The sequence below is a fragment of the Habropoda laboriosa genome, unplaced genomic scaffold (genome assembly GCF_001263275.1).
Source record: "Habropoda laboriosa isolate 0110345459 unplaced genomic scaffold, ASM126327v1 scaffold57, whole genome shotgun sequence".
NCBI classification, from domain to species: domain Eukaryota; kingdom Metazoa; phylum Arthropoda; class Insecta; order Hymenoptera; family Apidae; genus Habropoda; species Habropoda laboriosa.
The window spans coordinates 772,848-785,787 of NW_017100229.1; the positions used below are offsets into that span (position 1 = coordinate 772,848).

Sequence of the window (12,940 nt, forward strand, 5' to 3'; positions counted from 1 at the left end):
CGATAATACTGATGCAAAAATAATGACCGATGCAAAAGGAAAAAAAAAATAACTACATTCATACCGCAGTTAACCCATCTTTCACTCGAACACTTCCGCAAAGATCGATTTCAATTTACTATCCATTAAAACACCAATTCAGTCGTGAGATAGTTGGGAAAACCTTTCGAGCAAAATTTCCCGTATTATCCGCGGAACAACGGAATATTGGAAAATATCCGTGACTAAAACGAGAACGGACAATCTGCTCCAATTGTCGATGTTCACCCCTTGAAAACATCCCCGAAAACAAATTTCCTCTTCCCCAATCGCGGACTCTCGTTCCCTCCAGAATCCGGTAAATACAAATACGCGGACACGTAGGAAAGCTAGGAGGAAATGGAGCGTCTGGTGCATTTACTTCCGGGCGTGTAGGAGCGGCGCGCACAAATATCAATCAGTGGAGTCAAGAGTAGAATCAGGGTGGCCGAGTGGTTCCACATAATGCTGCAACCGGAGGTGAGAGAACGTTGCACACCGTGTCTCGTGTCCATTCGCCTCTGTACACCTTTAGAAACTCACACGTGCGAACGTAACCACCCACACGAATATCTAGAAAACGAATAAACATATCGGTCACGCAGCTACGTATACCAACACATCGAGGAAAAAGTAAAGGTGTATTAGTGCGGTGTTGGTAGCGTGCGGTAGCATCAGCACCGAGGGAGAGAATCCGTCGGGTTTCGTTTGTGTGCCTCGTGGTATCCAAAGCGTCGCGTGTGTGTGAGTGATCAGGGCAATGGTGAGTGGTTTCGTGGGGGTGGAGTAGGGACGAAGAAGGCGTGCCTAGGAGGCGGAGTCTCCATCGAAAATCCCGGCATGCATCCAACATCTGTGTGGGTGTTCCTGCTCGAAGTCTCGTCGCCTCTCTCTCCCACTAGCACCGACCGCTGTTCACGATCAGGCTCGTGTGCGTTCTCCCCCCTCCTTTTTCTCTCAGTCTAACTCGCGACTTTCGTCCGTCATCGCATGGGAGTTCCTCCACTATCAGACCCGTTAACAGCAGTCGGCGTCGAGGCACCCGCTATAACGTCTCTCACATCCTCGGGTGCCGGTGCTCGCCGTTCCTGACCTGTCCGGCCGATGGGCCGCACGGAAATCAGTGTCCTCAACATCCGGAAGCTCGTTCCATTTGATACGTGTATCGTTCACCAGCGAACATCCTTCAGGAGGAATAATCGTCTTCGATATTTACCCGGAAAAGCCTGGTCAAGAGTTGCTCGAACGTGTTTACCGACCGTATTGGAACGAGTATATATATTTTTTGGGGGTGGTATACGGACGAGTGGAGAATATCTGTAAGCTTCATGGAAAGGGATGATTATCGGGGAAGATCGTTGAAGAGGAAGAGTACAAGTGTCGGTGAGAGGGATTATTCGAGCAACGTCAGCAACGTGTATTGTTGTTCTTAGGAAGAAGATAATATAAAAATATATAAGGGTGAATGGTTTGCTGACACCGCGGTGGTGTAACACGCTCCTTGAACGGGGAGGAGCGGATGTCGTGTACAGTGAAGGGAGGATTGTTGTAAGATTAAGTGAATCGAACTGTTCGAGCACGATGATGGAAGTGCAGCAGCAACACTCGCCTGTAGGGGTGGGTCCTCTGGACTTTTCACGCAGGGGTGTCGCGGAGGCGTCCGCTTTTCGAGTTGTCAAACCGAAACAAACCGCTTCGGCTTTGGTGCATCAGCAGGCTTTGTCGCCGGAGACGAACAACAACGAGAATCTCCAGGAGAGCCCGCAGCTTCCCGTCGAGGCTGAAGGTAAGATTTATGTAGAAGTATCTTAATTCTATCAGGCGAGTTTAACCCTTTCTTTTCGCGATGTACGTCGACCAGAGGGATTTCCATTTGCATTTTTGTAATATTCAGGCTTGTAAGTTGGTTAGGAAGTAGCGTAATCGTGATTGCTGCAAGTGTATTGCAATTGACATCAAACTGAATTAGAATGATCATGCGGTTTCAAATCGCAGTTGTGTCACCGTTACACTCAATCAAACTTGAATTTCAATGACGTTCATATTATCTAATGACGCATTAGCTTTGTAACATACCCGTTGCCTGTCATCCCCTATGAACAACCGACAAGCGTGCAATTAGCGATCGATTTTAGACGTGAGTTTAGCTCCGGCTCACCCCACAGTCAAATTGAATTATGTTTACATTAAAGTGTACGTTAAAAGAACGAGATTCTTTGAAAACGGTTAGAACGTTGTACATTTTGCGACAAAATTTCAGAGAATAAGGAGAATTTTGTCGAATAATCTTGAAATGAACAATTACTAATTGATTGGTAATGTAGGATTAGTTTTAGCTTACTTCAGAACCAAATGAAATTACTTACTCCTTATTTTAAGAAAGAAAGTTTTTAAGAAGATTCCAGCTTGATGTACTCTAAAATTAAATAAAATCTATCCAGAATCAAATGGAACTACGATCAAGCTAAAACCATTCCTCACGTCGATAAGGAAAATTTCTAAAAAAAGGTTCCAACTCTGTAGATTTCCCAATCAAACGTGAAACGTGAACATTCTCTCTTGAATAATAAAAAAATGAAGCAAAATAAGATTTGATCTAATTTACTCCAGCATCAAATAAAATCACAGAAAATTACTTCTCACGTCAAGAAAGAAATTTGACAAAAAAATTCTAGCCTGATGTGCTTCCAAATCAAACGAAATCTACTCGCCAAAGAGAGTCTCTAAAAAAAAAGGGTTTCAACCCTGCAGATTTCGAAATCAAACGTTGAAACGTGAACATAACGCGATAACATTTCCCCCGACCGCGTGAAACGCGCTCTCCGATCGTTTCTGCATCCCTCACGCGGATTCGCGTCTCACCCCTGACATTCATCCCGTTGTCGCCTGTCATCATGCTATCTATTACCTGCCTATTATCCCTGCACCGCGCCGTTTACGCCCTTGAATTCGCGCCCGACACCTGAGCTGTCTCCCCGCGTGACTTCAGTCGTGTGCGTGCACGCACAGTGCACGGATCATTCTGCACCAGGAACCACCGTTTGGTTCTGCGTGGAGAAATGCACGTAGACCAACACAATCGAAACTGTATCGTGTTGGAATGATCTCCGTGTGTGTAGGTGCGTGCGTGGGTGCGTACAGGTGCGTAAAGGGCAGACAAGAACGATCGTTCAACAGGTGAGAGGGGATGAAGTGGCATTAGACCGGTGCCTATACTAATACTGCTAATCAGGCTAATAGCTAACGCAATAATATCAACCCAACAGCGTGTAGGAATCGACCTAAACGGTTTATGAGATAATTGCCAGGTGATAGGCAGGAGAGGGACTATTCTTGAGGGTGTTGCGATGTCTTGTTTTGGCTTCTGAGGGATGATTCACGATGACGAAGGCTGGGGCACTTCGTTTCGTGAAATTTAGAGTGGTTCTAATTAAAAGACACTGCGTGAGTCGTTGGAAAATGTCGGTTCTCAGGGTACTTTAGACAATCGAAGGAGACTCCTTTTGTTATTTATACGTTTTACGCGTTTCTGGTCAGTAGAAGAGTGTTCACTCTGGACTAGACGTCAAACAGATATTCGTCTTAGACTATCGATTGCACCTTATTCAAACAAGAACCCGCACACTTCGTTATCCTGTGTCTACATGTTTCCACGCAGGTGGCCCCTGTAAATTGTCCCCCCCCTCTAAGATTTTCTTTCGAAAATCACGCTGTAGGATTTACCCATTTATAGATTTACGAGCGAAAACGATAGCGCGAAAGACATGCAGGATAAGCGTCGCACGAACGAACAAACGTCGATATCGATGCTCACGGGCAACGAACACGCATTACCTGCACCGTGTGTACACATGCGGTATCGATGTTGGTTGTACACCTAACCGCCTGGTCATCTTATCTCGAACGCGTAGTCTGCTTCGCTTTATAGGAAAATATGATTTATTTCTGATAATCCTGCGAGAATGAGATAGCCTTTGCGGCGTGGCGCGCTAATCTCTCGCCGCTATCTCAGATTATCCCGACCGGTACTATATTGCCCGGATTACGGATTTCATTCCTTCTTTCTTGCTGTTTTTTCCTTTTTTTCCCTTTTCTCTCCTTCTCCGTATTTTTCTTCTTCTTCCTCGAACGTCCCTGATAGGTTGTGTGTCGATGATCGATTTCAGTACCGATCCTCCGTGTGACTAACCGTGAAACTTAGCAACAACGAGACAGAATTTTTCATCTCGATAACAGTCGCGAAGTTCGCAGAATTATCGTTCCAAGCTCCGTTTGTTTTTCCGTTCGTTGATTGGAAGCAGAAAAACGGTTTGCTTCGCTTTAGACACATTGGCGAATTTTTTTTTTTTTTTTTTTTTTTTATTCTGAATCGATAACGCGAGTGATTGCAGTCCTCGGTGCAAAGTTCGAATTCCACGGTGCTACCAGTTGTCGATCAAAGAGGCCGGGGAAAACGAATGGCGGACGTTCGTGGATCGGAATGCAGCCACGGAGAAAAGAGAGCGAGTAATGGCCGGGGCAAGGTTGATAAATAGAGAAGGGTCTCCCTCCTTTCTAATAAAGACGCTCTTGTCGAGGGGTTGATCTTTCGTACGAACAGGGAATACCAAATTTGTCAGAAGACCTCGGTTCTCCGTTAGCGGCTGCTCTGGCGACGCGAATAACGATGCATGAACCGATTCAGATATACGCTCGATCCCTCACTTCTTCTTCTTCCTCCTCCTTCTTCATATTTTCACTCAGGATTTCACGTAACATTGACTCAGAAAACTCTGTCTCTATGAAGCTGCTATATTTTACGACGATTCTTCTGCTTTCAGGAGGATGCAACGTTCGCCTAATGTTCCCTAGACTCTGGGCCCCTTTTGGAAATCCCACCGAGATCACGAATCTACCACCTCTGCCCAAAAGTCACTCAGGTACGTCTCTAATTTCATCGATAATTTCCTACGTAAAAATTAAGAAGAATAACCCGACATGCGACTAATTAAAACGTCTACACGGTAACCTAACGTTAATCCACGAGGAATTAGAAGTTGTAAAAGCTACCTGATCGATTTTAGGGTAATTAGCACGGTATCACCACTGTCCCGAGATAAAATGATAAGAAGTTTATAGCTCCCTGATTTCGCAACGCATGCGTCGCAATCAACAATAAACCGTACAACGATTACCTACTTCATGAATGAAATAATTCAAACGGAAATGCGGTTTAATCCAATTCGAAAGGGAAAACAAGAGATGCAAGCGATACGTTGATATTAAACGAAGAAATGACGAGAGAAAAAATTCGTCTTGTCTAATGATGTTTTAATACGTTCGCCTCTGAAGAAGGTGTAGATGGCCGGCCTCTGTTGCCCCGTTTGGCTTCCTCCTCAGCCCGGATGACGAGTAGTTTTTATTTGTCGATCGTTAAGAACGACCGGTCGTCCGATGATTGGGATAAATGGTAGCACGCGTCATACCGCGGAGGGACATCGGCCCTTCTAACTCCTGCCGTCCCAATTGGAGCAGATTAGAGGCGCAGTACAGGGATTCGGACCGTCGGCCCCTTTGTACTTGTACGACGGTCGGCCTCTCAGTTCTACCTACCCTGAATTAGTAACATCTTGTCATGTTAAACGCTCGTGCATGTAGCTTGTCCTCTCTTCCGACTCCTTCTTGCTGCACGTGGCCATTCATTACTCTCTGATAGTCCACCTAGAGACACAGTCTTCAGGATGTTCCTCCAAACAGTTTCCGATCTTCCTTCCAACGTTCTTGAACACTCGGATCTTTCGATCGATTCGAGGAGATTTTCGACGAAAATTTTCTCCACTGTTTAAATTACAAGGAATTATGAACTTGGAACTTGTTAGTCATTCCATTGTTTCGACGAAAGTAGATAAGACAAGCAGAGTCAGACGTTTATCGATAAATTTGTGTTTAATTACAAATTACACGGCGATCGTACGAGACAGGTTTGATCGATCGTGGAGATCAGAGTGGCTTGTTGAAAATCGTGTGTCGTTATGATGGTGGTCGAACAACATCGATGATTTATTTCGCCCAATCTGAACCGTCTGTTCGTTGCATCTTTCATCTTGCAGTCAGAGATTTTAATCGATGTGTCCACATGTTTCTTTCTTATTTTTCCTTTTTTATGTTTCACACGATGTAGAATCTTTGTAGAAATCTAGGTTGGAAGAAGGCAGCTGAGAGTTAGGTTTAAATGGCTAGTGACACCGGGATGAAAAATCCGTTTTTGAAAACCCACATCTCCCTGTCGCTTCGTTCGTCTCATTGATACCGCCTTCGCGTATATGTATGTACCACACGAGTCGTAGATTCTTTCTATGTTCGTGGATAGGCGGGAACGGGAGGGGTTTGAAAACGGTGAAGTGTGTAACGGCTTTAATAGCGGCAGATCGCTACGCAGTAAACGACTGACGGACGACAGAAGATTAAAGTTGGCCGTTAACTCGATCTAATTGTTCCCCCGGCTTGGCCTTCCTTTATTAATCCACGTCCACAAGCATCTTCGGCATCGCCATCATTGTCATCCCTTGTCACGAGCCTCCTTCTTGATGCTACTTGCGGATCCATTGTTGCGTCTCTGTAAATTGTCTTGCAACTTCGAGGCAAATCGTGCGTCTAACAAGGATTGAACTCCTTGCGAATAAAATTTGCGAAATAATTCAAACAACAATTCCGCTGGTGACACAATTTTCACTTCCAGAATATATCTATTTTTCAATTTTTTCTTTCAAACGTAAGTTTGATAAATTATTTCGAATACTATTCTGCAAGAAAAAAAAATCATACTCCATGGTGGAATATTTAGAGTATTGTGTCTCTCCTCAGGTGAACGTGGAGAATTAAAATTCCAGCAGTGTAACCTCTCCTAGTTTCCTCATTTTTCTATACCAACCTTCGTGCGTTATAAAATTTCGATCAGAGTCGTTCTCATAAAATAATAATTTCCGGGTGGGACCGCGTTTCTGGAATTTTTTTCGAGGCTCGTCTCAAATAGAGAAACGCTTGCTGGTGGAAACGTGAAGAGAATCCTCCATGAGGCTCTGCCGCTGCGGCTTCCAGATGTACGTTCACGTAAATACGCGTGTACGGTGGTGCAAGCGTATGCAAGCACTGCCGAACCCGGACCAAAGTAACCCATCTGCCGGACGGTTGCCACGATGGTGACGGTTTTTCTCGCCGGTTTGCACCGTCGGTTTTTACCGCATTCCAGCAGGGCCAGACGTGGCATTTGCGTAAGCAGTTCTTCCTATCTTGTTTCATGTCACATCTGTCCGGACTTCCTCTACCTTTTTCTTCTCCCTTTTGCCACAGACTCGTGTTCTACCTTTTGCTTTCGCGATTATTGCCACTCTCGCCTCTTCTCTCTTTCCAGTCTCCCGCTCTTTCTTTTCTTTTCTCTTTCTCCTCCATCAATGTATCCCGTTGAGATATGTACCCTTAGGTTTTGCGGGAGATTTTAATGCGTTCTGTTACTTTGTAGTTAGATTGATTTCGCGGTACTCTTAATTGCACTTTTATCATCATGGAGCAACTTTAATTTTCTTGTTTGTCAAGTCTGGCTTATCGTGCATTTTTCGCGTCGAAGAGAATTAAAATCTATTTACGGTATAGAAAGAAATAGAGAGAAATTATAAGTTGAAAATGAATTAAATCGATACCAAAAAGGATGAATTTAATTGCACTTGCAACGAGTAGAACTATTGTCCGATTTTGATCTGCAATGAAATATTCAAGGGTAATCTTCCACATCTTCACGAGTAACCGGCGACAAGAATCATCCCCTATTTTAACTTTTCCCGCATGATCGTGTGATCCGTTCCTTTTTTTTTCTCCGTTGCCGCGACAGGCGTTTCTCATTACATTAGGCCACTCTAGCGGGACTCCTGACGTATTTTGATTCGATTGCAAAGCCACCAGGAGACACGATAATAATCGGCCCTTCCAGAACGGGGATAGCCGAGAGAGCTTTAAATGCGATTAACCGACACCGGTGCATCATATAGCCGGGCACGTGACCGCGTGTCACGCGCACGGATTATAAATATAATATACCGGGTGTACCATCGTGCATGCTACCGCACTTGAATTGATATTGTCCTCCCCGTCTTTCTCTCTGTCCGAAGGGTGCTGCAAAACGTGGAACCCCCCAATTTCGTAGCTCGCGTAGAACAGCCGGATTCTCTTGACCGACGAACATCGTAAATCACAGCTTTAGAGATCGTTCACGATTATTAGAAATACCAGACGATACACGCGATATTAAACATCGACACGCTGATTCGATCGCGTGTGATTACATTCATCAATGAAACACAAGCTCTGCGATACCTGATTATCGTCGTATAATGATCGATCGTTGACGCGTTACACGACTATTGTTCTGATTTAAATCCTTACGTTTCGTCCAACGCGATAGATTATCTGAATGTGATCACGAGTATCGGTCTATCTGTCCAACGATTGATCTCTCTCTACCGTCTCCTCGCTTTAAGATTATTTTCGCTGGTACTTGTAATCCAGCAGCGTGATAAAATTTCACGTTGGAAGACGAATCGAGAGAAACTACTCGCAGGAAGCTTCGATTTTTCTCTGTGAAGTCTCGTTAACCCTCTACCCCTCGTATCAGTCAGAAAAAAAGGACTCGCTACGTGACTCAAATCTCATTCGCCCAGGTTCCCCTGCCGGTGGAAACCGAATTTTCTCGTGATCCTACGTCGTCTTTCACATACGTGACTTACCCCTTTTTCCCTGTCACTTGTTAACTACCTTCTAACTACTAAATACAAGGTTACACCTAAAGGACCAGGTAATTTCTCTCGTTTCAGAACGATTGTCCTTTGGAGTCGGTCGTCTGGTGGGTTCTCCAGCAACGAGGAGTCCCTCTCCGTCGCATTCTCCCTGTCCAGACTCTCCACCGTCGGATCGTCGAGACGGCGACGTTGACGTGGACGTAGAGGAAGAGGAAGTGGACGTGGACGTCGAGGAAGTCGGCGACGAAGACGATCGCGATGCAACGTCGAGTCCTCCGAGATCATCGTCGACGCCTTCGCCAACGAGCGTCGCGACGTCACCTATCTCGCATCCACCGAAGAAATGCGGCGACACTTTCAGCGTCTCTGCTCTTCTCAGGCCGGATCCACCGTCTGCTCACCTGCAGAACGCGTCTCCTCACAGAGATACAACGTCCATCGGTGCACATCCACCTCCGCCAGGCTCTTCCATACTCTATCCACCACTGCATCTTCAAGGTGGTCTGCTACCACCTCATCCCCATCATCCTCTGTCGTACCTGCATCCTCAGCTGCTTCCTCATCATTTGTTACCTCCACACTTGCACCCGTTGCTCCGTGGCGTTCACCCGGGTCACCCTGGTCTCCACTCGACCCACACCGCGCACGGGCTTCATCATCATCCTCTGGGCGACGTCTACAGCTGCGTCAAGTGCGACAAGATGTTCAGCACTCCTCACGGCCTCGAGGTGAGTTTAATCGAACGAGAGAAGATTGAGGGACATTGCGGTAATTTGGCGAGGATAGATGAGGAATAGTTGAATCGGTAGTTTGAAGAAGAATGTAAAGAGATTTTGAAACTTTGCCTCGCTGATCAGTGAGAAGACAAGAAGGAAAAATTGACGTTACGTGTAACGTGTAATTGAAATTAGATTTGGATATTATTCGTAAAACTTTGTCCAGTGAATCAACGTCTTCAGGGTGCATTTGTCTGGTACAGTTTTTAAAAGAACTCCGTTCCCCTTTGAGTGAAATATTTTAAAAAGTTTCAGAGTGAATGTGGTTTTTATAGGTGCACGCAAGGAGATCCCACAATGGCAAGCGACCGTTCGCCTGCGAGCTGTGCAATAAAACGTTCGGCCATGAAATCAGCCTTACGCAACACAGGGCCGTGCATTCCGCGGAGAAGGTGTTCGAGTGCAAACAGTGCGGCAAGGCGTTCAAACGTTCCAGCACTTTAAGTACTCATCTTTTAATCCACTCGGACACGAGACCGTATCCCTGTCAGTTCTGCGGGAAGAGATTCCATCAGAAGAGCGACATGAAGAAGCACACCTACATTCATACTGGTGAGTGATTGTTTGAATTAATATCCAGCTGTAAAATATGAAAAATCTCATTTGAGGACACTTTCAACGTTTAATATCGGAGTCTCTGTACAAGGGATTACAATTTTCTATTAGAACAAATTACGGAATTAATTAATTAAAATCTTCGACGTGACTTTCTTTGGATTTAAAAGAACTGTTCGTATGTGAAATGATTCACAATCGTATTTACTTTTGACGAACATAATGGTAAACGAGAAATTCCTCGTTTCGGCTGATCGCAACAGGGATGCCAGGGATCAATTAGCAGAGCAACTTCGTACGATAAATAATGCAGTAAACCGTCTGGACAGAGTCTTGTCGTAAGCAAGAGGATCCAGTCGGATCGAGGCACATGTGGCCAGTGCATTTTAGGGGTGGCGAGCCCCTCATTGCGAGCTTCACTCGGTAATAATCGTAATGTCTTTCGGGGTGCCCATCGTTCTATCTTCCTCTTTGCTCTCACAACCTGGACTGGAATAGTAGACCCCCAATCTTCGAATGGAATTTTTCTATGACGAAAATTGTTCGTGGGAAACGTGGACAGAGATTCTTCCTCTCCGTAGAAGTATCGTCGATAGAAACTCTCAATTCGATCCCCTCTGTCTAAAGGAAATTTTCCAATTACGCTTCTTCTCTTCATTCTTAGATTTCTAAATTTCTTAGCATTCTAGATTCCCGAGTTCTCAGGATTCTACATTCCTCTCCTCGTAGTCTGAGATTTTAATTGAAAATTTCTCAAGGCGAAATTTCAGAATTCGCTTAACGTCGAATCAGGGAAATCCCCCTTTTTCCCCACCTCTTTCCCGTGTTTGCCTTCGATAGCTCGTATCTTCGTCGAAGGTTGAAGACCAGCCCGTGCAAGGGAAGCATCCCTTAGGTGAGTAGGCGATGGCGTTGGGACACTTGACACTTAGGTGTCTCACGGCTGATGGAGCGACGCTCCTGAAGGAGCACTAGCTTCTTCCAAGGGTGGAAGCAGGCTAGAGGAACATCCGAAGGAGTGTTCCAGTCGGGGGTCTGGGTTTTGTATCGTCTCCATGGTAACCCTCCCAATGTCTTATCAAATTATCACCTTGTCCTCCCCCATGCTCCTCCTCCTCCATCTCCTCCTTGTCGCTCCGACTGCCTCTCACTCTCATTCACCCTCGTTTCGGTGAAACAACCGAAGAAGGACCCGGCGAAAGAGGATACAAAGCGATGGTCACTTCCTCTGTAGGTTTCTAACAACCTATGGGACCTCTGTCCGTTGTCTACGCGCCCACGTTGTCCACCTTCACGCACCAACTCCTCGAGGGTCGCCACGGAACATTTAATTCATTATTCAAGGGGATGAAAAATTCAAGTTGGACGAAAGACCTGACGGCGTTGGCAATTTTCCCTTGGACATCGCAATAGCCTCTTTTCTTCGAATTTTTTTTCTCATCTTCTTAAGCCGTTTGGAATACATAGTCGCATTCGACTGAACGGCAGAATAGTCTGGATTGGTATAATTGCAATAACATCCGCAGTCCACTAATTATCAAACTACAAATATTAAACGTATACTCCGGTAGCGTCCATCTATCGTAACCCACTACAAAAGAACGAGCCTCTTAAATCAACTTAAAAACTCCATAAAATCAGCAACTCTTCAACGTACCCACTAGCATTCCTCATCAACACTTGAACCATCCTTCGAGATTTCAATCGTCGAGCAAATCTCACCAACTTGAACATCACCGTCCGTACAATCGGTTCCCAGATTTTCCTTCGAACGTTCAATTAAAATCCTCGATCATCGACCGTGTCCCACCCCCCTCCGTCCCATCAAACGAAATCCCTCACGGTGCTGACCTCGAGGTGGCGTGCGTACGTGCGTCAAGCAGTAAACCGAGGGTGTTCTGGGACTCTGCTGCTAATGATAATCAGTCCTCTCTTTCCAGCAGCCCCCTTGCCCCCCTCTTCCACTGTATTTCCCTTCGTCGTGAGCACGGGCCATGTGCAATAAGGGTGCGGCACCGTCGGATTCCCAGGGGACCGGCATGGCGTAACGTAAAATCATTATTAGGTAGGTAGGTAGGTGGTTGCTGGTGCACACGAGGGGTGGCAAGAGTGTAACGGGGGCTTGGTGGAGCGCGTACACGGCAGAGCAAGGGGGGAAGGGCATGGTTGAAGCGGCGCTTACGGGGTTGGGAAGTGCGGGAATAAGAGCTCTGCAAATATTGTTCGTGCGCGAGCCAGCAGCCGGAATAGCTGGCAGAGGGTTCGTGGCGCGTTACTTCGCGTTACCTTCGATGTTGGCTGCGCCTTTTCGGCTGCGTTCTGGCCTACCACCAGTCAAGTGCACGACCCTGGGGGGTGGCGGCCCCCTGTAAGGGGTTGACAACGCCGGTTGACTGTCCTGGACGAACGGTGACAGATCGACAAGTGTGGCCGCACACCGTGGCCGTTTCCCATGTGAAAACATTGAACTTATCTATTTCTGATGATCGTACGCGCCCACGAGCCCGGCAAAATATTGCTCTTTTGAAGTTCGCGCGCGCGTCAAGTGGGCGCCGGAGGAACGTGATGATTTGGGAGAACTGAGAGGCTCGTTGATAAAGTTTCGCTGTCGTTCGAGATCGCCTGATAACATGTAGACGAACTGAATTTTTTTTGCCGATCAATATTGCCGTTTAATCACAAGTTCTTTTTTCCTCTTTTTAGTTTTCCTTAGGAATTTTTATCTCATCTGCTGGGTTTCGTGTTTCGGTGGTAAATGAGTGAATTCTGATTCGTTGATCTACGGTAGAATTCCGTCGAACGGTATACTGTACAATTGAGATC

General features: G+C 45.9%; 1 protein-coding gene across 1 annotated transcript in view; it reads left to right on the top strand.

The window, feature by feature from the left end:
* Nucleotides 1-1,599: 1,599 nt before the first annotated feature.
* Nucleotides 1,600-12,940, top strand: part of LOC108571353 (replication initiator 1-like) — a 20,973-nt gene continuing 9,632 nt past the window's right edge. The window contains exons 1-4 of the mRNA XM_017933370.1: nt 1,600-1,804; nt 4,839-4,937; nt 8,862-9,514; nt 9,838-10,114. Coding sequence (XP_017788859.1) covers nt 1,600-1,804; nt 4,839-4,937; nt 8,862-9,514; nt 9,838-10,114 — 1,234 coding nt within the window. The remainder of the gene's footprint in view (nt 1,805-4,838; nt 4,938-8,861; nt 9,515-9,837; nt 10,115-12,940) is intronic.